General features: G+C 44.5%; 1 protein-coding gene across 2 annotated transcripts; it reads right to left on the bottom strand.

The window, feature by feature from the left end:
* Positions 1–1,304: 1,304 nt before the first annotated feature.
* On the bottom strand, positions 1,305–23,649 carry E2F6 (E2F transcription factor 6). 2 transcript variants are annotated; one of them, XM_019970692.2, is made up of 7 exons: positions 23,236–23,649; positions 11,359–11,413; positions 8,684–8,900; positions 6,760–6,915; positions 5,697–5,811; positions 3,810–3,966; positions 1,305–3,300 (listed from the first exon to the last, which is right to left on the bottom strand). In XM_019970692.2, exons 1-7 carry the CDS (start codon positions 23,341–23,343, stop codon positions 3,251–3,253), a joined length of 858 nt encoding a protein of 285 aa, XP_019826251.2. In that variant the 5' UTR covers positions 23,344–23,649; the 3' UTR covers positions 1,305–3,250. The 2 variants fall into 2 exon arrangements, with proteins under 2 accessions (XP_019826251.2, XP_019826252.2); XM_019970693.2 differs by lacking the exon at positions 23,236–23,649 and having other exon boundaries at positions 8,684–8,824; positions 11,359–11,407.
* Positions 23,650–24,797: the final 1,148 nt, after the last annotated feature.

The following is a 24,797-nucleotide window of genomic DNA, read 5'->3' as shown; positions in this document are numbered from 1 at the left end:
CAACACTGGTTTGGTGTGAGGCTGTTTTGAGTCTTTCACTCACTGACTTGTAGCCGAGACTGTTGTGTATGCTTAGCCTGCTAGGCTCCTCAGTCCATGGGATTTTCCAGGTAAGAATACTGGAGTGGGTGGTCATTTCCTCATCCAGGGGAATCTTCCCAACCCAGGGATCAAACCCTCATCTCCTGCATTACAGGCAGATTCTTTACCCACTGAGCCACCAGTGGGACCCCACAGCAGAGACTGCTAGTTGTCCCAAAGCATACTAGTTAGGATAGGCTCAATTATGTCACAGTAGTAAATTATTAATAGCTCCAAACAAATTAAAATGATTTGACACATTTCATGCTGCATGCAGACTGCCAGGGCAATTCCATGCAGTCAGTCTCAGGGATCCAGGCTGATGGGGACCCCTGGATCTTAGAGCTACATCACCTACAACATACGGCTTTTCTGCATCACCTACAACATATGGCTTTCTGGGGCAGGAAGAGCTACTGCAGAATGACGTGTGGTCTTTTCACCACATCACTGCCTCCTAGTAGCTAACTGGCTAGAACTTCTCACGTGGTCTTACTAGGAGGCTGTCTTCCTGCCTGGATGGGAGAATCAGATCGTCATGTCCAACCACATCGTGTATCTATTCTTCTTTCTTCAACAGCAATAGAACTCTGTTAGCTGGACATGAGGCTGCAACTCCGTCAATGAAGATTCCATTTCTAAATCTAAGGGGCTATGTTGGGTGTAACCTGATGTGGGGTGTAGGAAGTGTCCTCAAGGAGAGGTGTACCCTTCTCTGTAGCAGGCAACAATGTTTGCTAACGTTTTACCCAACTGCCAAGCTTCTCAAACCCTGCTGCTGCTTTATCAACTAAGTTTATACAATATTCTCAACCCGGTGTTGTCACTTCAATTTTCACAGCATCTTCACCCAGATTAGATCCCAACTCAAGAAATCATGTTGTTTCATCAATAAGAAGTAACTCATCTATCAAACTTATTTTTTTATAACAAATGTAACAATATGAAAAAAATTGACATACTGCAAGAATTACCACAATGTGACACAGACATGAAATGAGCAAATGATTTTAGGAAAAGTGCTCATGGACTTGCTGGACACAGGGAGGCCAAACCTTCAGTTTTTAAAAATCACAGTATCGCAAAGCATAGTAAAATGAGGTATGCCCGCACACAGAGATGGGCAGTGCTGTTCAGGACAGAGTGGGGAGGAAGAGCCTGGAGGCCAGGTTCAACGATGTTTACTTTAACAGTTGTAAAAAGAAGAGACGAAACACCAGAAGTTGGAGTGAGAAAAAGATTCATTTATGTAACGTCTATAATTTACAGAGGGCTTTCGTTTACATGATCTCACTTTACTCTCAGAATGATTTGCAAAGTAAAATACTGTCACATTTCACAAGTAAGGAGCTGCTACTTAGAAAAATGCTACCACCTGTGGCCATGCTGCCTTTGTGGGTTTTGGGGGCATCACCTTCTTTAGCTATTTTTTCCCTCCTCCTTTTTTTCTCTCTTGGGAAAGGCTTTTTCTTTGGTGAAAGTGTTAAGTTGCTCAGTTGAGTCCAACTCAGCAACGCCATGGAAATCTCCAGGCAAGAAACTGGGTGGGTACCTCCCCTTAAAATAAATGCTAACGGGCCTTTCCTCTTCTCCTGCCGGTACCCTCTCATTAGGTGGCCTCATCCACTCTCATGTTTAGCCATCACACGTAACTGACAGCTGCCAAATCTACAATGTAGAGCCTGGAATCCTCCGCAGAGCACTTGACCTGTACACACAACTTTCTGCTGCATGGCAAGGCCTGCAGAGGCAACCAGTAGGAACTGTGAGGAGGGAAGAGGCTGGTGTTCAGCTGAGGGACAGGACTGCAAAAGCCACTGGAGCTCGGAGGTGTGAGAATCCTAAATACTCGGCATGATTTTCCAGCATGTTGATTTTTTATTCCTAAGCTCTTTTTTTCTACATGGTCCTAATCACACGTTGCTTCAATTCTTTGAAAGCGAGAAAAGTTTAAAATATCAATCTGAATGATATAAGAATCTTGTATGGTATGAGCCAAGTATTATCAGTCTAATTAAACCATTCACTCACTCACTCACTCGTTCGAACATTTATCGAGTGCTTTTCAATTGCCAGGAGTGGCGCAAGGCGCTGGGCTTAACAATGATTAAGACAAAGTCCCTCAAGGAGCTCACAGTCTAATGGTAAACTACTGAGTAAACTGAGGCACAGAGTGGCAATGACTTACCCGATGAGGTAGAAAGAGCGAGGTGCTCGGGAACGTCAGACTAGAGCTGGAGAGAGGGCAGGGGACCACTGACTCACTGTAAATAAACCCCGCTGGTTGAGAAGCAAGGCTGCGCACAGAAACATATTACAAAATCTTGCAAGAAAGGTTAAAATAGTTTTCAACTGTCACCGTGACTGAATTAATTCATGTCTCGCACGGAATTCAGTCATGAGCTGATGGCATTTCTACACCTGTCCCCAAAGCTTGGGGCATGTCACCAGTCTGCTTGGACACAATGACTCTATAGAGAGCCTGAAGTCCAATTTTAGCACTGGGAAACCATACTGAAATACTTGCATTAAATCCACAAACTTTAACTGTACACACACATTTATGGTACTTCTACATGTAGAAGTTAGGGAAAAAACTCTCCTCTAATGCTCATTCAGAGGATTCTAATAAGTTATAGACAGACCACAGAAATTAGAGAATATGTCTGTTACTTTCACTATTTACATTATTTTGGCTGTACAAGGGTGAACACTCTCACTTCGATGTATTTCACAAGTGATCTAGACATTATACAAATATGTACAAAGACGTCACATCAGGTGCGTGCGCACACCCATTCATGCAGACATGAACTCGTGTAAGGCAACTTCTTTTGTGACGATACGTGATCCGTGCGGCAAAGGGCAGAGTCCACGAGGAGCTGTCCACCCTGCCTGCCTGTCTGTTTCAGTGACAGCTGTGTAATTCAGTAATTTCTGTAGGCAAGATGACGGCTTCACTGGCAGAAAAGCAGTGAATAATTATAAAAAGAGCTGTTTTCAAATGCAGAAACCGCCATTATCCAGGAATCTAAGAAGCAAAGTGCCTGGAGGCACTCCTGGCCTTGCAGCTACCAAGAATGAGGAACGGCAGGGATGATTTATTGCTCTGAGGATTTTCGTCCACATAGGAGTCCAAGACACTCAATGCATGGACCCTCAAACACCATCAGTTGCTCACTTCAAGCACTTCCTCACTTTGCTGTGGAGGATTTTCTTCTGAAAGATAACAAACACGGGAGAAATCTTCCTAAATGAAGGTCTCAAAGGCAGGCAGCTAAGAGAACATTCAAGATAAAATAGGAAGACCTCAGTCAAGAACCATATTCTTACGTGAGTGGCATAAGGCTAATGTTTCCAGTCTCACAAGGAGTAAACCAGGACTCAAGCATGAGCCTGAGGGCCTGGGTCAGAGGATCAGACAGCCTTCTCTACAGAGACCACACTCCGAAACCAACAACAATTCTAACTTTTCACAGATATCAAAATTACGTGGGATTTAACAACAGGGTTGTTAGAAACAGTAAGCAACTATAGTAAGAATTACCCTGTAATTTTTAACTCATGTTTTTGTAGCTAGGAAGAGTAAAAATATCTGTAAGGTCATAATATTCTTATGAATATTATTAATAAATATTCATATTCATAATATTCATTTGTAAAACTATAAACATTTAAAAAATCATTAGAATCTTAAATTTTCCTAATAACAAAATCAGCCTGTTTACCTTTCTCAGGTTGAGGGTGCTCCAAAGGCTTGCTTTTGGATGAAGAGGTCCCTACATTGTCTGAAGTTTTATTACTTGAGTGGGAACCCTGCTCCACTTCACATAAATAAACGTCAATGGGTCCTTTGGTGCTCCTGATATGTACTGTGATAGAATCCTAGCAAAAGACACAGAAAGCATTAAGAGGAATGAGAGGATTCATGAATTACATTTTTTCACTTATTACAACTGTGAAAGTTTCAAGGGACACTTTTGGAAATTCTCATCCAGGTAGTTTCTTCGCTGTCATATACTTGAGAATATTGTGTACTTGCTTAGCCTGAAGCACAGGAAGCACTCACTAGGAGCATCACCTGAAGTCACAACTTGAGTGTGGCTGGAATAAACAAAAGGTGTTCCTTAACTGTCCGTCATACACTGTCCAGTTAACAGCTGGGGTCTCACGTGGACTGTGGTCTTCCGGGGATAAAAGGCACGGTGGGTGAGAGCTACTTCACTGAGGGGGGTTAAGTCCCCTACTGCAGTGAAGAGGACACGACTTCAGCACCGACGGGTCTATTGGGCCATCAGCACTCCATCTGTCCTAAGAATGGTCTCACTCCTTGGTTCTGATTCCACCCTGATCACGCATCTTCGACAAGTATCTTTCAACACAAACTTTCCTGCAAGCTGTGGACAGTATTTCCATACATATTAATTTTACTTTTCATTTTAAGTGTTTAATTTAGTGTCCTCCTCTATCTGTGAGTCTTTTATGAGTTTGGCTAGTGAGTTAATTCCCCAGAGCCCTGTTTGACACTGGATCTTAACACTGAGGCCAATTTTTAGCGATTCCTCTAAGAGGCCATGATCGTACGATGGCTAAGAACAGACTCTGAAGCCAGACTGTCTGGGTTTGAATTCTGCTTCTCTCACTTACTGTACGACGGTAAGAAAGTTTCTCTTTCTGTGCTTTAGACTTCTCATCTGTAAGAGGATAATAATCAAGACTACTGAGTTTGTTGTGTTACTCAAAACACATTAAGCACGTTAAAATGGGTGGAGTGCCTTGAGCTGAGCATCAGGGACGCAGCTCACATGCACACACTAGTCACTAAGCTCCCGGGGCTGCAACGACGCACAGCCCAAGCAGCTGGCTTGCCTCCCTCTGTTGTTCAGTCACACAGTGTGTCCAGTTCTTTGTGACCCATGGACTGCAGTCCACCAGGCTCCTCCGTCCATGGGGCTTTCCAGGCAAGAACACTGGAGTGGGGTGCCATTTTCTTCTCCAGAGGATCTTCCCAACACGGAGTGAACCCACATCTCCTGCATTGTAGGTGGATTCTTTACTGCTGAGCCACCAGGGAAGCCCGTTTCCCTTTAAACCTTCGTAAGAATGGGGGTGAGAAGGCAATGGCACCCCACTCCAGTACTCTTGCCTGGAAAATCCCATAGACGGAAGAGCCCGGTGGGCTACAGTCCATGGGGTTGCTAAGAGTCGGACACGACTGAACGACTTCACTTTCACTTTTCACTTTCACGCATTGGAGGAGGAAATGGCAACCCACTCCAGTGTTCTTGCCTGGAGAATCCCAGGGACGGGGGAGCCTGGTGGGCTGCCGTCTATGGGGTCGCACAGAGTCGGACACGACTGAGGCGACTTAGCAGCAGCAAGAACAGGGGTGGGGGTGGGGTGGAGAATTCTTGCTTGGAGAATCCCCACGTACAGATGAGCTTGGCAGGCTAAAGTCCATTAGGTGGCAAAGAGTCGGACATGACTTGAGCAACTAAGCACGTGCACACACACACACAAACATGCACACACACACACAAACATGCACACACACACACAAACATGCACGCACGATGTGCGTGCACGCACACACACACACAAGCAGGGCTACCTACCTCTTTGGGAGCTGGAACGTCCAATCTGGTTTCTGCTGGCGCTTTAACTGCAATTACGATCTGCTCATGGAAGGCTTGGATGCTGTGAATGTCTTGATACGTCACATATGCTAGTGTAAAAATCAGTTAAGGGTCTCTAAACAGAGGATGGAGATTAAAAAATTATTTCATACGTAATTCTTACTATTTCATCAACGATCCTTAGGATTTTATGAAGTGTTTTACAATATAACTCAAAAAAATTCCTTTACACTACTGTGATAGTGATGACACTTTCTGGAGAAAAAATAGTAATAAAGTCTGGGTGTTTAAAACAAAGACACCACACGAAGGTATTCAAACCTCCCTGTACTTTTCCCTATCATTGCTACATCTTATGAGAACCTCTAGGGAAAAAGTGTTTTGATGAGACTCTCCTAAAATGGAAGGGAGAAACAATCTGTTGGTAGCAGAAACAACTTAGAACCAGTTTTTCAGGACTACCATGTACCTGTGGGAGTGCTCACATCCCAAACTCTTTTCCATCTCACTACCTGAATTTTTCTCATCTTTTATTGTATTGCTTGAAATTTTACCACTTACCTTATTTAAAGGGTTTCCCCAGCATTTTTTTTTCAACTCCACAGACCTTTTTGACTGAGTCCAGTGACAGCATTTACTTTCCTTCTAATAACTGTATTGTGCAAACAGGAGTTTTTGGCTGGTGTAGAACTTAAGTAAATTTGAAACGTGGACTAGCTCAGGATTGGTGACACCTCAGAAAGGTGCTACATGGGGAACACGACAGCAAAACTGTCTAGGAGACTTGGGAGGAGATCAGAGTCAAAGACAATCTCCCCCTCTGGTCCCAGAGACACTGACCTCAAGAGCATGGCCATCCAACTGTGTCAGGCTTGGTGGACTGGAAAGGCAGTTTCAGTATCATTTCTATGGCAGTTCATTCACTTCTAAAGGTCTGGTTTTGTATCTTAAATATATTAATTAAATTTCCAAGCTGAGCCTACTATTTAAAGTAATTGCTTTGGGAGATTTTTTTTTTTTTAAGGTACAGATTAAAGGATATCTTTCATTTTCTTTGTCATCTGTTAACTCAAACAACTGCTGAGCACAATCCTTGATTAACTCATCCAGGGCATCTTCCATTGCTGATAAGTCAGATAGCTCCTCCTGCAGCTTCTTCTGTTGGGGCACTGCTCCAAAATTGCTAAGATCAGATCCTCTTTAAAAGAAAAAGATCACTATCAACAACATCTGGGAGATTACAAATTAATACAAGTTAGGTTACTGGAATGTCTCTATAAGTTTACACTGGTGTCTCCCACAACAACAGACAACAGGCAACAAACTCCACTCCTGTTCTCCTGTTGTTCTACACAACTATTACTTCTCGTTGGTTTTTGTCCCCATTTCTTTTCTGACACAGAGACTTTAAAAACAAAACCAACATTATAACCCTCTGGAAATCAGAAGTTCTACGGAAAGCTTACTGAAGTTCAATGAGCAGTGAACTGAGTTAGTAGCACCCAGTTTCAGCCCAGCTCTACTTTCCACAGTATAACTTTTGACAAGTTCTTGTCCATTGGTATTTGTGCTCAGTTGTGTCTGACTCTTTTGCGACACTTTGGACTGAAGCCTGCCAGGCTCCTCTGTCTGTGGGATTTTCCAGGCAAAGATAGTGGAGTGCTATTTCCTCTTTTAGGGGATCTTCCCGACTCACAGATCGCATCAGCGCCTCCTGTGTCTTCTGCACTGCAGGTGGATTCTTTACCTATTGAGTCATGGGAGAAGCCTTTTGGCAAGTTATAGTCTTTAAACCCTTTAGTTTTTACACATGAAAAACAGCACATACTGGCCAAATGACAGTTCATCTGCTAAAATTCTGAGTCTTAATTTTTCCCTACAGTGCATATTTAATCTGGTTCTACCTGAATATAATATTTTTTCAAAGATTTATTTTATTACGGTCTGCCCCAATATGATGTGACGAGCAACTGCTGATACTCATTCTTTTCTTTGATCTTTATAGAAAATTAAGAGGGGAGAGGCTGTTACAATTTTACCTTTTGCTTTCTAGTTCTCAAATCTGATTCTAATTAATGATTTAGAACACAATCCAACATTAGCCCCTAGAATGTTAGTTATTATTCAGCAAACATGTTCAAATTAGAATTTGCATTTCTGTACTACTAAAAAAAGAACTTCCTTTTTGAACCCCTTTCCTCTAATAGCGAAGTTAACTACTGAGAATCATTTAATGATGTTTGGTGGTAGATTTTTCTTTTGCCTGCAAGGTATCTAGGTACTTATATGCTGGAAGTGTTTCTTACTGATTCAAAATACTTGTGTGTTGTTAAGTATAACAGCTCCCTTCCTTTGCGCGTGTGTGTGTGTCCCCCACACTTATCTATACATAATATCTACATTTATACCATAAGGTCTTCTTTTCCTGAAATCCTTCCTAATCATATGCTAAGTCCTTACCAACTGACTCTGAGATAGGCAGCCTCCTGAATTTTTTTTTAACATTCAGGGAATTGTGTTTCCAAGCCTGACCTGCACCATAACCACTGGGGGTCGCTGTTAAGAAGGCGGGCATCTGCCTTCTCCCAGAACTGAACTACAGCTCCTTGGGAGGAGGCCTCTCTGTGTTCACACTCTGGTGCAAGAACCAGTTTTACCACCTTAACTGATCGTCCCCCTGCTATCAGTGATCAACTGGAACTGAGGAAACTTTTATTTTTTTTTTTTTAATTCCTACACAATCAGATGCCCACTTACCTTGAAAAGTGAAATTCCTAAAACTAAGCATGACTCCACTCAGCTTTTCCATAATATTGGGATGGTATTATATGGCTTTTAATTGGTACCAAGTAGGAAAAAAAAAACAAAAAACACTGATAGTATCTACTTTGTTTTAAGCACAGTATTGTCACTTATTGAGGAGGAAAAAAAAAAAAAAAAACATGAAAAGTTTGAAAACAACTCACATCCACCGAATATGGTTCTTAGACTTCTTTTCAACCAGGTCGATTCCATCTAAGACGTTGGTGATGTCATACACTCTTCGTTTTCGTACTCCCAGTTTCGTTGCAACCTTGTTTAAGTCAAGAATGCCCCCAGGAGCAGATCTGACAAGATCCATAAATTTTCGAGTTAAATAAACCAGTGATACATCAAAACGAGGTCTCTTCACTTTTAGTGCTTCTGGGAAACAAAACGAACACAATTCGTAAAATTTTAAATAGCATTTCTTTCTCAATTCATTAAAAAGACCATTTATTTCTTCTTGATCAATAACCAGAGACACCTACAGATATTCTACCCACTGACCAAATCATAGCTAATTTTTACAAAATCAACTTCTCAAAGTGGATGAAATATTAGCCTATTCCAGGTAAACAAAGGCTTTAGACTTAAAGGAGTATTTGAAATATGCAACCAGTTTCCACTGAGTATGTCAATCTGATCGGCATCATACCAGACATAAATGGTGAGCCTGCATCTGTATCCATACCACTCTCGGGAACAGGATTAGAAATGATTTAGAATCAAATTTCTCATTTGGTCCTTAAGTCAAGAAATTCTTTATGAAGCAAAGTTAGAGATTTAGCTTTAAAAAAAATGTTTAAAATGTCCCTATACATGTCATAGTCTAAACCAACCTGATGAAATCTGGAAAGGGCTTAATCAGTCTTCTAATTAGCATAGTTAGGCTATACCTTGAGGGAAAGTGGTGTGACTATTTTTTAAAATATTCAGTATCCTATATTAACAGATAAACAAATGAATAGGGGAAAATCTCTTTAATTCCCTCATTTATTCATTACTATGGTTTTCCAGATACCCCCTGACACTATGCACACACTTTCACATGCTCACGTATATATGTAAATATATATAGTCTTAAAAAACGAGAATAGAAACATACCACTTTTTAACATATTGTTTTTTAATTCAGTATTATGAACATTCTGATGTGTCAACAAATTTATTTCAACTTTATTCTTTATGGCTGCACGTTTAACTGCACAGAATATTTGCTCAACTCGGCCCAATGCTGGAAATTCAAATTATTTCTAATTTTACTATTTTGCACAATACTTCAAGAAATCTCCTAGAAGCTAATTTTGCATGTGTCTTTGTTTCCTTTAGGTAGGTTTCAAGATGTGGACTTGTTGAGTAAAAGCTTATTTTTAAATGCTGCCAAACCTGTTATTCAGGATGTGTGTTCTATCAGTTTTACAAAGTTTATAAGGGCCTCCTCTCTTGCCCTTGCCAGAACTGAATATTATCATTCTTTCCATCTTTCCCAGTTTGATACTAAAATAATAGTTCTTATGGTTTAGTGTGCAGAGGAAATAAATTCTACAAATAATTTAGTTGTCCTCCTGGTGTGGAATATGTGATTAAACTTTTTTTCCTACTTCACAGCACACCACAGAATGCTTCAAAGGACAGTCATCCTATCTTCAATCAGAAATGCTCTTCTTCAGAACCTCTATATTATATTCAACTTAAAGACCACTGGTGGTTACTCCAAGAAACAAAAGGACATATTTTATAATGTAAATGTCTTCTATGTGGAGACTACTCTTATACTTAAAGATTAAACAGGATTAATAGGAATTAAATTTTTTTTTAAAAAGTAGAAGATAGTCACCATTCTATAAAACCTTCCAAGATTACAAATGAGAAATTCTGACTTTTAAAAACATTTAAATCTGACTCTTGACCAAGGCAAGAGTTAACCTGTGTATAATTTATATAATTTAAATCCTACCTGCAGATTCAATCAACCCATCTGTTTGGCTAAGTGAAATCACCATCGTGTTTCTTTGGTAGAGAGACCCCATGGGCAGCAGGGAAGGCCTGGCAGAGACAACCAGCGTGGGCAGCTGTGCCAGGGCGGCTTGTGCAGGAAGCAGAACCTGACCCAGGGATAAGACTGCATGCTCAAATCTGAGCAGGAGGATGAATCCTGACTGGACAAGTTACTTAATCCCTCTGGGCCTCCGTTTACTCGTCTATTGAATAGGAATAATAATCCATAGCTTTACTTTGAAAGGTTGCTGTGATAATCCATGCAAAGAGCTGAATACAGGCCAGGCACTGCATGAGCTCGAGACATGAGTCTAAGTCATGGCATGGGGCAGACAAAGGAAACGCTTCCAGAGGAAAACTGGGGGCCACATATGGGTGGGACTGTGGGGGGTGCCAAGAAGAAATGAAGGCTGACGTTAAGATTCATACTGGGTGTCTAGGCACCGTCTATCCCGAGATTAGGACAGGAGTAGATGGAAGCGCACAAGGAACCACAGGAAACCAGGAGGGCAAAGACTGTCCTCACGTTTGTTGCCAAACCGCCTTCAGTTCCACTGATGACAATAACTGCTCTCATAGATCTCTGGGAAATATCCCTAACCACGGACCATTTAGAAAAAAAAGACATTTCCAAAGCAGTGAAGAATAAACTGGTATTTGTGCAGTTTTGTGTGCACGACACCCTACAACCTCAGGAGTTTTTGCTGAAATTCTAAGCTTAACATTTCAGTCTACAAATAGCACATTTTATTTAAGTTACTCATCAACTCAAGTACCTTTAACATAAATCACTGAAATCATAGAACAGCAAAACCTAAAACCTATTCAGGAATCAACTTACTTCTCATGGACACATACTGTACATTATCTTCTAAATTAATCCTTATTTTTGATGGCTGGAAAAGAGAAGATACAGAAATTTAACTTAGTAATTTAAATACAAGCAAACGAATAGCAAAAAAAAAAAAAAAAAGCAAATGAACATTTTACTGGATAACACAAAGGTTTGTCCTTTTTTTCACCCTGGGAAATAATTACGGTGTAAGGAAACCAGTCCTCCTCCTAAACTACATTTATGCTAACTGTCATCACATCTGACAGGGTTTACACACTTGCGTCTCTGAAACTGCACAGGCCTCCACAGGTATGCAAAGTGGAAGTCAAAGTCGCTCAGCTGTGTCCGACTCTGTGCGACCCCATGGACTATACAGTCCATGGAATCCTCCAGGCCAGAATGCTGGAGTGGGTAGCCTTTCCCTTCTCCAGGGTTTCTTCCCAACCCAGGGATGGAACCCAGGTCCCCCTCAGTGCAGGCAGATTCTTTACCAGCTGAGCCACAAGGGAAGCCCATAGCTACGGAAGCAGTAGTTAGAGAGATGGGGTAGGGAGAGAAAGGAAGGTTGGTGGCAGTAGAGGAGTACGAATACTGGAATTTATTACTACATGGACATTAATTTATTGACTGTATCAGGTACTGGGGATAAAGGGGAATTCAGAGGTGATTAGGACTCTGTCTCTGACTCTGGAAGGTGCGGGAGAGATCTACACCCAAACTAACAAACGCTCACCCTTTGCTAACTCACTGTTAAGTGGCTCCAGAGAAATGAGCTCACAAACTTTCATTTTCACAAGCAGCCATGCAGTCCCACGATAATTAATGTAAAAACAGCGTTATCTAATCATGGAAAATAATGCATGTAATGTAACTGGAAACTTCAGTATTAGATTAATAAAACACTTCTTATAAATCCCTGAGGCAACCACGAAATTAATATAACAGGAGCTCCACTGCCAATGCTCATCATTTTACTAGCTACCTGAAGGCTATGAAAGCTTACATAAACTTGTTGTAACATTTGCAGTACATTTAAAAATTGTTTCTTGCAAAACATATATAAATCCTAACCATGAGACTAATAAAGAGAAACCCATATTAGCCTTTTGCTTAGAACAAAGTGTAATGATGTTCTGTGTCTCCAGATAGGCTGTGGGAGGGTTTAGTTTCTGTTTAAGTGAAAAAACTGCCCTCAATGGGGCCACAACAAAATTGGGGGAAGAGGATTTCATGAGCAGCTCTAAGACAATAGTCACCAGAACTCTGGGGTGTAGCCAGCAATTCTCAGGAGGGACCCCCAGCCAAGCCTTGGAAAACAAGCCAGATTTTGCGGAACCTGTGGGAGGTTGGGGAGAGAGGATAAATAATTCTTGGTGCAGGAAGTGACATGAATAAAGGTATGGAAATACAAACCACCTGGTACCTTTTGCAAGGCGGCCTGGCTGGCCAGTGTGAAATCGACTTCTCACTGAGGCTGGAAGGGTCTGCCAGCACCACGCTTGACACAGAGGATTATGAAAGTCATGCCCTGGAGTTTGGCCTTTAGGGTGTAACCAGTGCAGAAATGCCACAGATTTCTGAGCAAGACACGACATCCTTGGGCTCTTGGTTCAGAGATCCAAGTATGGTGGCAATACAGCAAAAAGACTGAGGAATGGGGAAGCCTGAAGGCGAGGTGAGCAGCTAAGTAGCTCTCTCCTTGCTGGTGTTACTATACAAGCCTTGGCACAATGGTTCCCTTATCATTCATGACAAGATGATGGCATCTGTCAGCAAGCTAACTTGATACGGAATAACTCCCCTGAAGCAGAATTCCACTGTAAAATTAACTTAGTTGCTGGAATTTAAACACCTGCAGGTACCCCTGCTGGGTGCAAAACCAGAATGGGGAGCCCATCCTGGGGCAGGGACTCTGCCTGGCTGGCTCTCAGCACAGTGCTGACAACAGTGACACACTGAAAGAAAGAAAGTGAAGTTGCTCAGTCATGTCCCACTCTTTGCAACCCTATGGACTAGCCCGCCAGGCTCCTCTGTCCATGGTGATTCTCCAGGCAAGAATACTGAAGTGGGTTGCCATTTCCTTCTCCAAGGGATCTTCCCAACCTAGGGATCAAACCCAGGTCTCCCACATTGCAGGCAGACTATTTACCCTCTGAGCCACCAGGGACACGTTGAAGGGCAGTCCTATTGAAGCCAAACTTCAGACCAGGGTGACCAAGTGTCACTGCTTTTTTTACATTCAACCCTTCTACTAAAAGACTATGAAACAGAGTTGAACTATTGATGCAAGATTCTTAAAAGAAAAAAAAAATCCATCCTCATCACAGGGACCTGAAACACCCATCAACAGACACCTTAAGTTGCTGCTGCTGAGTCACTTCAGTCGTGTCCGACTCTGTGCAACCCCACAGACAGCAGCCCACCAGGCTCCCCCGCCTCTGGGATTCTCCAGGCAAGAACACTGGAGCGGGCTACCATTTCCTTCTCCAGTGCATGAAAGTGAAAAGTGAAAGTGAAGTCACTCAGTGTCCGACCCCTAAGTTGCTACACTACTTCAATCACTATAGTGTCACAATCAACCCTGAGAATGAACATGGACGGGATTAACAGAGCAGCAGCCCTAGGGGTTGTGCTGCAGATGAGACTTCTGTTCTTGGTTCAGAGCGGCAGGGCCCAGGCCCCCACTTGGACTGCCTCCCTATCTGCTCTCCACATGTGCCCCACGGGCGCCTTTCCTGCTCCAGACCCCTCCCTCTGGTCTCCTTATCTAGAAGGCTGCTATTCATGGCTTGGCACGGGGATGGTGGTACCTCAATTAGTAACATGAGAACGTATGACTTTCTTTCCCCCACATTCTTTGCTATAAACCACATATTGGGTATACTTAGATCTGTGGGGAAAACAACATCCATTCGTTTTGGTACCCGCCCCCCCCCGACCCCCCGCAACCAAACAAAAAAACCCTCTCTCTTTATTTTGGAGGACTCATGATAGTATCATGGCCTCTCAAGGGCAGACCTCCCAAGTAAAGATCGTGTAAATCCTACAGACCTACAATTCAGGAGATTTCCAATGTGTCAACAGCAATGACACATTCATCTCATTTATACTCAAGTTCGTGGCTTAAGATGGGGTTCAGGACCACCAGTACTTCTCAGGTGCAGGGAGACTCTTCCCTCATCTGTAACAGTGTAGGGACAGACCTCTATTACAGCCCACTTTCCAAGCTACTGTGAAGCTCAAACGACCAATTCTGTAAACTGTAAAAATCCCAAGAAAGCATACACACACACACACAGAAGTCGCTCAGTCGTGTCCGACTCTCTGCGACCCCATGGATTGTAGCCCACCAGGTTCCTCGGTCCATGGGATTTTCCAGGTATGAATACTGGAGTGGGTTGCCGTTTCCTTCTCCAAGAAAGCATAAGGGACGATTATTATTGTTGTCCTGTTTGAACCAGAACAGTTCTTGGTACATTCAGGCACTTGGTAAACATCTGTTAAACTAATGAATGGAAGAGTGAAACAGGACCTTGTCACGCATGATGTCAACTGATAAACAACAATGTGTATTTACAGACACAGGGACCCCGGGAAAAGACGCCCTCTTGCATACCCCATCCGTAAGGATCACTGAGACTAGAAGGCCTCATGTTCTGCTTTCAGTACAAATTTATCACCTGGAGAGACTCAGTCTGACAATCCTGGTGAGCCTTTCCAGCTATGCTAACTCTGGTGAACCACATTCGACAGACAGGTGAGGAGCTTTCCCTTGTCTCACAGGCCTAAAGATCTGGAGGAACTATATTTGAGGTTATACTTAACGAGCTACACCGAAGGAGCCTGAATTCCTACCTTATTCTGAGCATAAAATCTGGTATTTTGAGGGTCAAATTATCCCAGATTCGGCCAATGGGAACCTTTTCAAAGCGGCTCCTGCACAGGACACATCTTTTACCTTCTCGGCATCTCGAGGATGGCAGTCCTCAGAGGAACACCCTCAAACTGCTATGGCACTAGATGCTGCTGCTTCTAGTGCTGACAACCCACCCCCGGGGGCACTGCCAACATTTCTGTTCCTTCAAGGAGTCTCCCTGAGAGGCTATGCTAAGGCATTTCCTTGAGGACCTGCCCACGGACAGCCTGCTCTGCTCAGTAGCATATGACTCTGTGACCCCCCAAGACTGTAGCCTGCGCGTCTCTGTCTATGGGACTTCCCAGGCAAGCATACTGGAGTGGGTTGCCATTTCCTCCTCCAGGAGATCTTCCCGACCCAGGGATCCAACCCGCGTCTCCTGCATTGGCAGGATTCCTTACTGCTGAGCCAGCAGAGGAACCCAAAGGAGAGCCTGGTAGCAGCCAAACCTCAAGACTGGGCTTCCTAAAAAAGCTTGCGGTTGAAACACTCAAACTGCTCTCCTCCCTTGCTCGGGTCTATTGGTCTGCTTCCATCTTGGCAGAGCCTTCACCTGAAACCACAGAGGCTGTCAAATATTCAAACTGCCCCTCCCACTTGTTCGGGGCTATTAGTCTGTCTCCATCCTGAAACCACGGAGGCTGCACTCAGCGCACACAGCTCTCTAGGAACCAGCAGCTCCTGGTGGGCAGGTCAGCACGTCCCAAGTCATTTCACTGATGCTCCAAGTTCCCACATCTCAAAACCTACACTTTGCAATTTGAGATCTCAAAGGAGAAAGAAATAAAAGATGAGTTTTAGGGGCTAAAATCTTAAACACTGCTTATAAATTGGTTAAAAATGTCTCTATACAGAGATGCTCGCTTATCCTGAACCAGCCTGCTTGGGGGAGTAATATCCCTTTAAGAGCTCTGCAGACACATACCTTTTTCCAGCGATCTGCTTTCTAGTCATACATGCAAGTTTTCCTAATTTTTCAATGTGTAGACTAAATTCTATCTCTAATCATATTGTGCCTTCATAAAATTCCAGTTTTCAAGCCATTTACCCCTGGGGGGAACATCAAATACTCAGCTGTACACATAACTATTTTTTTGCATAGCATTTAATAATACATAGTCTACTAAATACTTCTAGTCATCATCCAGTTTTTCTAAAAAATGCTGAGAGAGGTGTTGAAATCACCATTTCACAGCCAGGAAAATAAACATTCATGCATTCAAACATTTAGAGAGTACCTACTTCATTCACTTAACGGCTATTTACCAAAATAGCTTTTTTGTTTTCGCAAGAAGCCCCAGATATGCTGGGGATGTACCAATGAAAGGCCAGAGCTGCTGCCCAGGGCTAGAAGTGCCCCCATGCTGAGGAAGGGTATGCAGGAGGCTCACAGGAGTGCCCAGCCCAGAGGCTGGGTCAGCAAGGCTGCCCACAAATGACCTGTAATGGGAACCACGGGTGGTAATAAGGGAAAGTGTGCTCTGAAGAAAACATTTCTTACAGGTGGAAGTGCAGAGATACAGACGTCCTGAAGAATATAGACATATGGAAAATTCAGCAACCATAAGCAGTTCAGCAAAGATAAACTCAGGAGTCTGATGACATTAAGAAGTTTCTCCTCTATGATGAGAGCTGCTGGGAACCATGATAGATTCTTTAAGCCAAATGACGTGATTGGAAATACACTTTAAAAAGACCATTATGGTTAGTTACTATGTGGAGAATATATAGAAAAATCAGGGACAAGATGAGAAGCAGGAAAACTAGTTGAGAAGATAGCAATTCGAAAGGCAGACGACAGCTAGAAGAGGCAAGTACTGGTGATTAATTTCTATTAGACAGGATGGAGGGGGTCCATTTGGAAAAGGTAAAGATGACGTGTAGGATACCCGCTAGGTATTTGTTGCAATATGAGATCGAGAGTTGTTGCTTAAGTATGACAATGAATTCCACTTCAGGTATATGAGTCTGAAATCTACGTAGAGGTGTGTAGGAGACAATTGGAAAGCTCTGAGCCCAATTTACAGATTTGGGAGTCACGACATGGTAACCAAAACTACCAGAGTGGATTGTTGTTTAGTCGCTAAGTTGTGTCCCACTTTTGTGACCCCATGGATTGTAGCCCGTCAGGCTCCTCTGCCCATGGGATTTCCCAGGCAAGAATACTGGAGTAGGTTGCCATTTCCTTCTCCAGGGGATCTTCCCTACCCAGGGGACTGAATCTGTGTCTCCTGCACTAGCAGGCAGATTCTTCACCACTGAGCCATCAGAGAAGCCCTACCAGAGTGGATAAGATTATCTGAAACTTCAAGGGATACGTGTATCTTCTGATATTAAATGCAAAATAAAGTGCTTTTTTCCAAAGTAAGAGTTCAGAGCTTTTATCAAATTCTAAAATAAGAAGAAGAAAGCCTATGACAAACCTAGACAGCATATTAAAAAGCAGAGACATTACCTTCCCGACAAAGGCCCGTCTAGTCAAAGGTACGGCTTTTCCAGTGGTCATGTATGGGTGTGAGGGCTGGGCCATAGAGGAAGCCGAGCGCCGAAGAACCGATGCGTTGGAACTGTTGGAGAAGGCTCTTGAGAGTCCCTTGGGCTGCAAGGAGATCCAGCCAGTCCATCCCAAAGGAGATCAGGCCTGAATATTCATTGGAGGGCTGAAGATGAAGCTGAAGTGCTAATACTTTGGCCACCTGATGCAAAGAACGGACTCAGTGGAAACGATTCTGATGCAGATTGAAGGCAGGAGGACAAGGGGACGACAGAGAATGAGATGGTTGGGTGGCATCACTGACTTGATGGACATGAGTTTGAGCAAGCTCCAGGAGTTGGTGATGGACAGAGCAGCCTGGTGTGCTGCAGTTCACGGTGGCAGAGAGTCAGACACAACTAAGCTGAACTAAAAAGAATAAGACCACCAGTACAAATAGTAACAGAAGTCACAAGAGTGCTGAATGACATCCCATATTAAGAAACTGTGGAGAAGGCTGAAGAGCCGAGTAAGACCAACATGGAAGGGATGGGAAAAGGAAGAGTTTACAAAAGAGAACACGAGAGGCCAGAGAGGCAGACAGAGTGCTGAGAGTATGTGCCCAAGGGGACGTCAATGGTGAGTTTCCAACAGAGTGAGTGGTCCATCGTGTTAAAACCACATCCGCTGGACCTGACAAGGTTGCTGGGGACCTTGGTTAGGACAGTCCTGGAGTTGTGCATAGGGCTGAGGTCCCCCAGCAGCAGGTCAAGGTGGTAATGAGATGTGAGCAAGAAAACCCAGAGTGCAAACAACTTTTTCAAAGAGTTTGGCTGTGAAGGGGAAGTGATATAGTAGGCGGAAAGGCATAAAGGATTAAAGGAGGGATCTCTCAAAATGGAAATGGGATTTAGGACATGGTTGGGTCAGGAAGATCCAATGGAGAAGGGATAGGCTACCCACTCCAGTATTCTTGGGCTTCCCTTGTGGCTCAGCTGGTAAAGAATCCGCCTGCAATGCAGGAGACCTGGGTTTGATCCCTGGTTTGGGAAGATCCCCTGGAGAAGGGAACGGCTACCCACTCCAGTACTCTGACCTGGAGAATTTCGTGGTCTGTATAATCCATGGGGGTTGCACCAGCGACTTTTCACTTCACTTAAGTAGTTGAGAATTTACCACCTGGAATTGGACACTGGGAGGTTCAACCCAGGCTTTTCTACTTACTAACCACAGAAAAACCACTTAACATCTCCAAGTATATCTTGGCAACTGTCAAACAAGAATAATCCCTTAGGACTGCTGTGCAGAATTAAATGAGATGGCACTCATCAACTATTTTGGAGCACTGAGTCCTCCTTGTGTCTGGATAATCTGACTTCGGGAAATGTTTATTTACTAGTAATGGGAAGAAACCAGCAGAGAGGTCGAGAATGCGGGAAGAAATGGGAACTGACGGGTTCCTTCCATGGAAAAGTCCTGATAATCAAGGAGAATACACGGCATGCAGTCCAGAGCAACAGAAGAATTCAATGTTTCACAGGGAGTCTTACTCTCTCTTGCGTTTTCGGTGTCAAACAGGATGCAAGACCACAACCTGTTGAATGAGGGGGGCAGAGATACCCCACGCCCAAGGTAAGAGAAACCCAAGTAAGACGGTAGGTGTTGCAAGAGGGCATCAGAGGGCAAACACACTGAAACCATACTCACAGAAAACTAGTCAGTCTAATCACACTAGGACTACAGCCTTGTCTAACTCAATGAAACTAAGCCATGCCCGTGGGGCAACCCAAGACGGGCGGGTCATGGTGGAGAGATCTGATAGAATGTGGTCCACTGGAGAAGGGAATGGCAAACCACTTCAGTATTCTTGCCTTGAGAACCCCATGAACAGTATGAAAAGGCAAAATGATAGGATACTGAAAGAGAAACTCCCCAGGTCAGTAGGTGCCCAATATGCTACTGGAGATCAGTGGAGAAATAACTCCAGAAAGAATGAAGGGATGGAGCCAAAGCAAAAAGAATACCCAGCTGTGGATGTGACTGGTGATAGAAGCAAGGTCCGATGCTGTAAAGAGCAATATTGCATAGGAACCTGGAATGTCAGGTCCATGAACCAAGGCAAATTGGAAGTGATCAAACAAGAGAGGGCAAGAGTGAATGTCGACATTCTAGGAATCAGCGAACTGAAATGGACTGGAATGGGTGAATTTAACTCAGATGACCATTATATCTACTACTGCAGGCAGGAATCCCTCAGAAGAAATGGAGTGGCCATCATGGTCAACAAAAGAGTCCAAAATGCAGTACTTGGATGCAATCTCAAAAATGACAGAATGATCTCTGTTTGTTTCCAAGTCAAACCATTCAATATCACAGTAATCCAAGTCTATGCCCCAACCAGTAACGCTGAAGAAGCTGAAGTTGAACGGTTCTATGAGACCTACAAGACCTTTTAGAACTAACACCCAAAAAAGATGTCCTTTTCATTATAGGGGACTGGAATGCAAAAGTAGGAACTCAAGAAACACCTGGAGTAACAGGCAAATTTGGCCTTGGAATACGGAATGAAGCAGGGCAAAGACTAATAGAGTTTTGCCAAGAAAATGCACTGGTCATAACAAACACCCTCTTCCAACAACACAAGAGAAGACTCTATACATGGACCTCACCAGATGGTCAACACCGAAATCAGACTGATTATACTCTTTGCAGCCAAAGATGGAGAAGCTCTATACAGTCAGCAAAAACAAGACCAGGAGCTGACTGCGGCTCAGACCATGAACTCCTTATTGACAAATTTAGACTTAAATTGAAGAAAGTAGGGAAAACCACTAGACCATTCAGGTATGACCTAAATCAAATCCCTTATGATTATACAGTGGAGTGAGAAATAGATTCAAGGGCCTAGATCTGATAGATAGAGTGCCTGATGAGCTATGGAATGAGGTTCGTGACACTGTACAGGAGACAGGGATCAAGACCATTCCCATAGAAAAGAAATGCAAAAAAGCAAAATGGCTGTCTGGGGAGGCTTACAAATAGCTGTGAAAAGAAGAGAAGCGAAAAGCAAAGGAGAAAAGGAAAGATATAAGCATCTGAATGCAGAGTTCCAAAGAATAGCAAGAAGAGGTAAGAAAGCCTTCTTCAGCGATCAATGCAAAGAAATAGAGGAAAACAACAGAATGGGAAAGACTAGGGATCTCTTCAAGAAAATCAGAGATACCAAAGGAACATTTCATGCAAAGATGAGCTGATAAAGGACAGAAATGGTATGGACCTAACAGAAGCAGAAGATATTAAGAAGAGATGGCAAGAATACACAGAAGAACTGTACAGAAAAGATCTTCATGACTCAGATAATCACGATGGTGTGATCACTGACCTAGAGCCAAACATCCTGGAATGTGAAGTCAAGTGGGCCTTGGAAAGCATCACTACGAACAAAGCTAGTGGAGGTGATGGAATTCCAGTTGAGCTGTTCCAAATCCTGAAAGATGATGCTGTGAAAGTGCTGCACTCAATATGCCAGCAAATTTGGAAAACTCAGCAGTGGCCACAGGACTGGAAAAGGTCAGTTTTCATTCCAATCCCAAAGAAAGGCAATGCCAAAGAATGCTCAGACTACCCCACAATTGCACTCATCTCACACGCTAGTAAAGTCATGCTCAAAATTCTCCAAGCCAGGCTTCAGCAATATGTGAACCGTGAACTTCCTGATGTTCAAGCTGGTTTTAGAAAAGGCAGAGGAACCAGACGTCAAATTGCCAACATCCGCTGGATCATGGAAAAAGCAAGAGAGTTCCAGAAAAACATCTACTTCTACTTTATTGACTATGCCAAAGCCTTTGACTGTGTGGATCATAATAAACTGTGGAAAATTCTGAAAGAGATGGGAATACCAGACCACCTGATGTGCCTCTTGAGAAATTTGTATGCAGGTCAGGAAGCAACAGTTAGAGCTGGACATGGAACAACAGACTGGTTCCAAACAGGAAAAGGAGTTCGTCAAGGCTGTATATTGTCACCCTGTTTATTTAACTTATATGCAGAGTATATCATGAGAAACGCTGGACTAGAAGAAACACAAGCTGGAATCAAGATTGCCGGGAGAAATATCAATAACCTCAGATATGCAGATGACACCACCCTTATGGCAGAAGTGAAGAGGAACTCAAAAGCCTCTTGATGAAAGTGAAAGTGGAGAGTGAGAAAGTTGGCTTAAAGCTCAATATTCAGAAAACGAAGATCATGGCATCCGGTCCCACCACTTCATGGGAAATAGATGGAGAAACAGTGTCAGACTTTATTTTTCTGGGCTCCAAAATCACTACAGATGGTGACTGCAGCCATGAAATTAAAAGACGTTTACTCCTTGGAAGGAAAGTTATGACCAACCTAGATAGCATATTCGAAAGCAGAGACATTACTTTGCCAACAAAGGTCCATCTAGTCAAGGCTATGGTTTTTCCTGTGGTCAGTATGGATGTGAGAGTTGGACTGTGAAGAAGGCTGAGTGCCAAAGAATTGATGCTTTTGAACCATGGTGTTGGAGAAGACTCTTGAGAGTCCCTTGGACTGCAAGGAGATCCAACCAGTCCATTCTGAAGGAGATCGGCCCTAGGATTTCTTTGGAAGGAATGATGCTAAAGCTGAAACTCCAATACTTTGGCCACCTCATGTGAAGAGTTGATTCACTGGAAAAGACTCTGATGCTGGGAGGGATTGGGGGCAGGAGGAGAAGGGGACTACAGAGGATGAGATGGCTGGATGGCATCACTGACTCGATGGACGTGAGTCTGAGTGAACTCCGGGAGTTGGTGATGGACAGGGAGGCCTGGCGTGCTGCGATTCATGGGGTCGCAAAGAATCGGACACAACTGAGCGACTGATCTATCTGTGGGGTGGGATGTGTGGACACGGTTTTAAGCGGCTGCAGCTAAGTAGGAGCATGGGAGAGGAGGCTGCAGAGAACACGAAAAGAAAGCTTGCAGAGACCCACTGAGATAAAGAAGGGTGAGCATGCCAGTGTCGGGCAAAGCTGTGCAATTTTCTCCAACACTGTTCTGTGGCCCGAAGGAAAGATGGAGAGCTGTGGGGTGGGACCTATGAGGTGTGGACATGGTTTTAAGCGGCTACAACTCAGTAGGAGACGGTTAGAGGAGGCCGCAGAGAAACCTAAAAAGAACTTGCAGAGATCCACCGAGATAAAGATGGAAGAGCATGCCAGTGTCAGGCAAAGCTGTACAATTTTCTCCAACACTGCTCTGTGGCCCGAAGGAAAGATCGAGGAGGCTGACAACGTTATTTTGGAACACATGTAAAGGATAATGCAAAGGGTTTCAGCGGACGACGATGGCTCTGGTTCAGAGGATGTGACAGGCTGTGCGAGAAGCCGGGAGCCCGAGGGAGCAGCCCCGGGGCCACCCTGGGGCCCGGGGACCGCCCCCCCCCCCCACGCACGCCGTTCCCCGCCGCCCACCCCGGGGGGGCTTACCAGCAGGCCCTCCACGTTGATGGGGTCGCGGCAGCGGCGGCGCACCGTCTCCTCTGCCGGGTCCACGAGCAGGCTGGGCAGCTTCCGCGCCGGCCGCTGCTGACTCATGCCGGCCAGTCGCTCCTCGCCTCGCACCCCCGAGAGCTCTCCCGCCTTCTCTCGCTCGGCTCGGGCGACGCCCCCCCCACAACACAACACGCCGGGTCCCGGGGGGTAGGCGGGCGGGAGGGGAAAAGGGGGCGCCGTCAAGCACGAACCGGGCCCCTGGCCGGCTCAGAGGCGCCGCCTAACTAGACCCGCTGGCGGACCAGACGCGACCCCGGGACGTAGGACGCGGGCGGACTAAAGAGCACCGTGACCCGCGCAACTCAGGACGCCAATCCCGCCATCTTCCCGCATGCGCAGTGCGCCACCGCCCCCCAGTGCGCATGCGCGCCGCTGCCGCCGCTGCCGCCGCCGCCACCTGATCATTCCCCACGAGCCGCGCGCGGCCCCCAGCCGGGCGGAATGAGGGGGAGCCCGGGAAATCCCGGAGGGCGGAGTCCGCGGAGAGGACGACACCGCGAGAGGAAGATACGGCGCCGGAGGTCCAGACGGAGGGGTCGGGGCGGGAGGGGCCCAGACCGCTGGGACAACTGGCTTGTGCCCCTCGGAGTTCTTGACACTAACCACACTAATAACTGAACGTTCTCAGCGCGCAGGGAGTTAATTTACATCTCAGGCACTTGCCCACTGCTGATGCTTTTTCGTCAGCGTTGGTCACCGAACCGTCGTGGAATTATTTACTGATGTGCGTCTTTTTTTTTTTTTTTTTCCTTCTCCTTCTTTCTTCCTTCCAAATGAAAATTTGAGAAATAAATGATTCCCTATGGTGTCAGAGATCGTGGTGGACACAGGAGTTGCTCCTTTGAATTTGGCACTATCTCCGATTCCAGTGGAGGAGACAGATAAAGGAAATGTTTAAAGCTAGAAGAATTGATGCTTTTGAACTGTGGTGTTAGAGAAGACTCTTGAGTCCCTTGGACTGCCTTAGCCAACAAAGGCCCGTCTAGTCAAAGCTATGGTTTTTCCAGTAGTCATGCATGGATGTGAGAGTTGGACTATAAAGAAAGCTGAGCGCCGAAGAACTGATGCTTTTAAACTGTTGTGTTGGAGAAGACTCTTGAGAGTCCCTTGGACTGCAAAAAGAGATCCAACCAGTCCATCCTAAAGGAAATCAGTCCTGAATATTCATTGGAAGGACTGATGCTGAAGCTGAAATTCCAATACTTTATTGGAATTTGATTCGAAGAACCGACTCATTGGAAAAGACCCAGATGCTGGGAAAGATTGAAGGCAGGAGGAGAAGGGGATGACAGAGGATGAGATGGTTGGATGGCATCACCGACTCAATGGACATGAGTATGAGTAAACTCTGGGAGTTGGTGATGGACAGGGAGGCCTGGCGTGCTGCAGTCCATGGGGTCGCAAAGAGTGGACAGGACTGAGCGGCTGAACTGAACTGAAAGTTGGAGCCACTTTGCTCTATAGCGGTAATTAATACAATGTTATTTCCCAGGTAG

Source organism: Bos indicus, chromosome 11, assembly GCF_029378745.1.
Source record: "Bos indicus isolate NIAB-ARS_2022 breed Sahiwal x Tharparkar chromosome 11, NIAB-ARS_B.indTharparkar_mat_pri_1.0, whole genome shotgun sequence".
In the NCBI taxonomy this organism is placed as follows: domain Eukaryota; kingdom Metazoa; phylum Chordata; class Mammalia; order Artiodactyla; family Bovidae; genus Bos; species Bos indicus.
The sequence above is the reverse complement of the archived record's forward strand: the minus strand, read 5'-3'. Positions and strand labels throughout refer to the sequence as shown.

Excerpts from the sequence above, each read along its gene's own strand:
- E2F6 (XM_019970692.2), bottom strand. The coding sequence starts at position 23,343 with ATGAGTCAGCAGCGGCCGGCGCGGAAGCTGCCCAGCCTGCTCGTGGAC. Across the intron at positions 6,916-8,683 it reads AAGAACCATATTCGGTGGAT|AGGATCTGATCTTAGCAATT; the intron begins GTGAGTTGTTTT and ends TTTCTTTTAAAG. Across the intron at positions 3,301-3,809 it reads GCACCCTCAACCTGAGAAAG|AAGAAAATCCTCCACAGCAA; the intron begins GTAAACAGGCTG and ends GTTATCTTTCAG.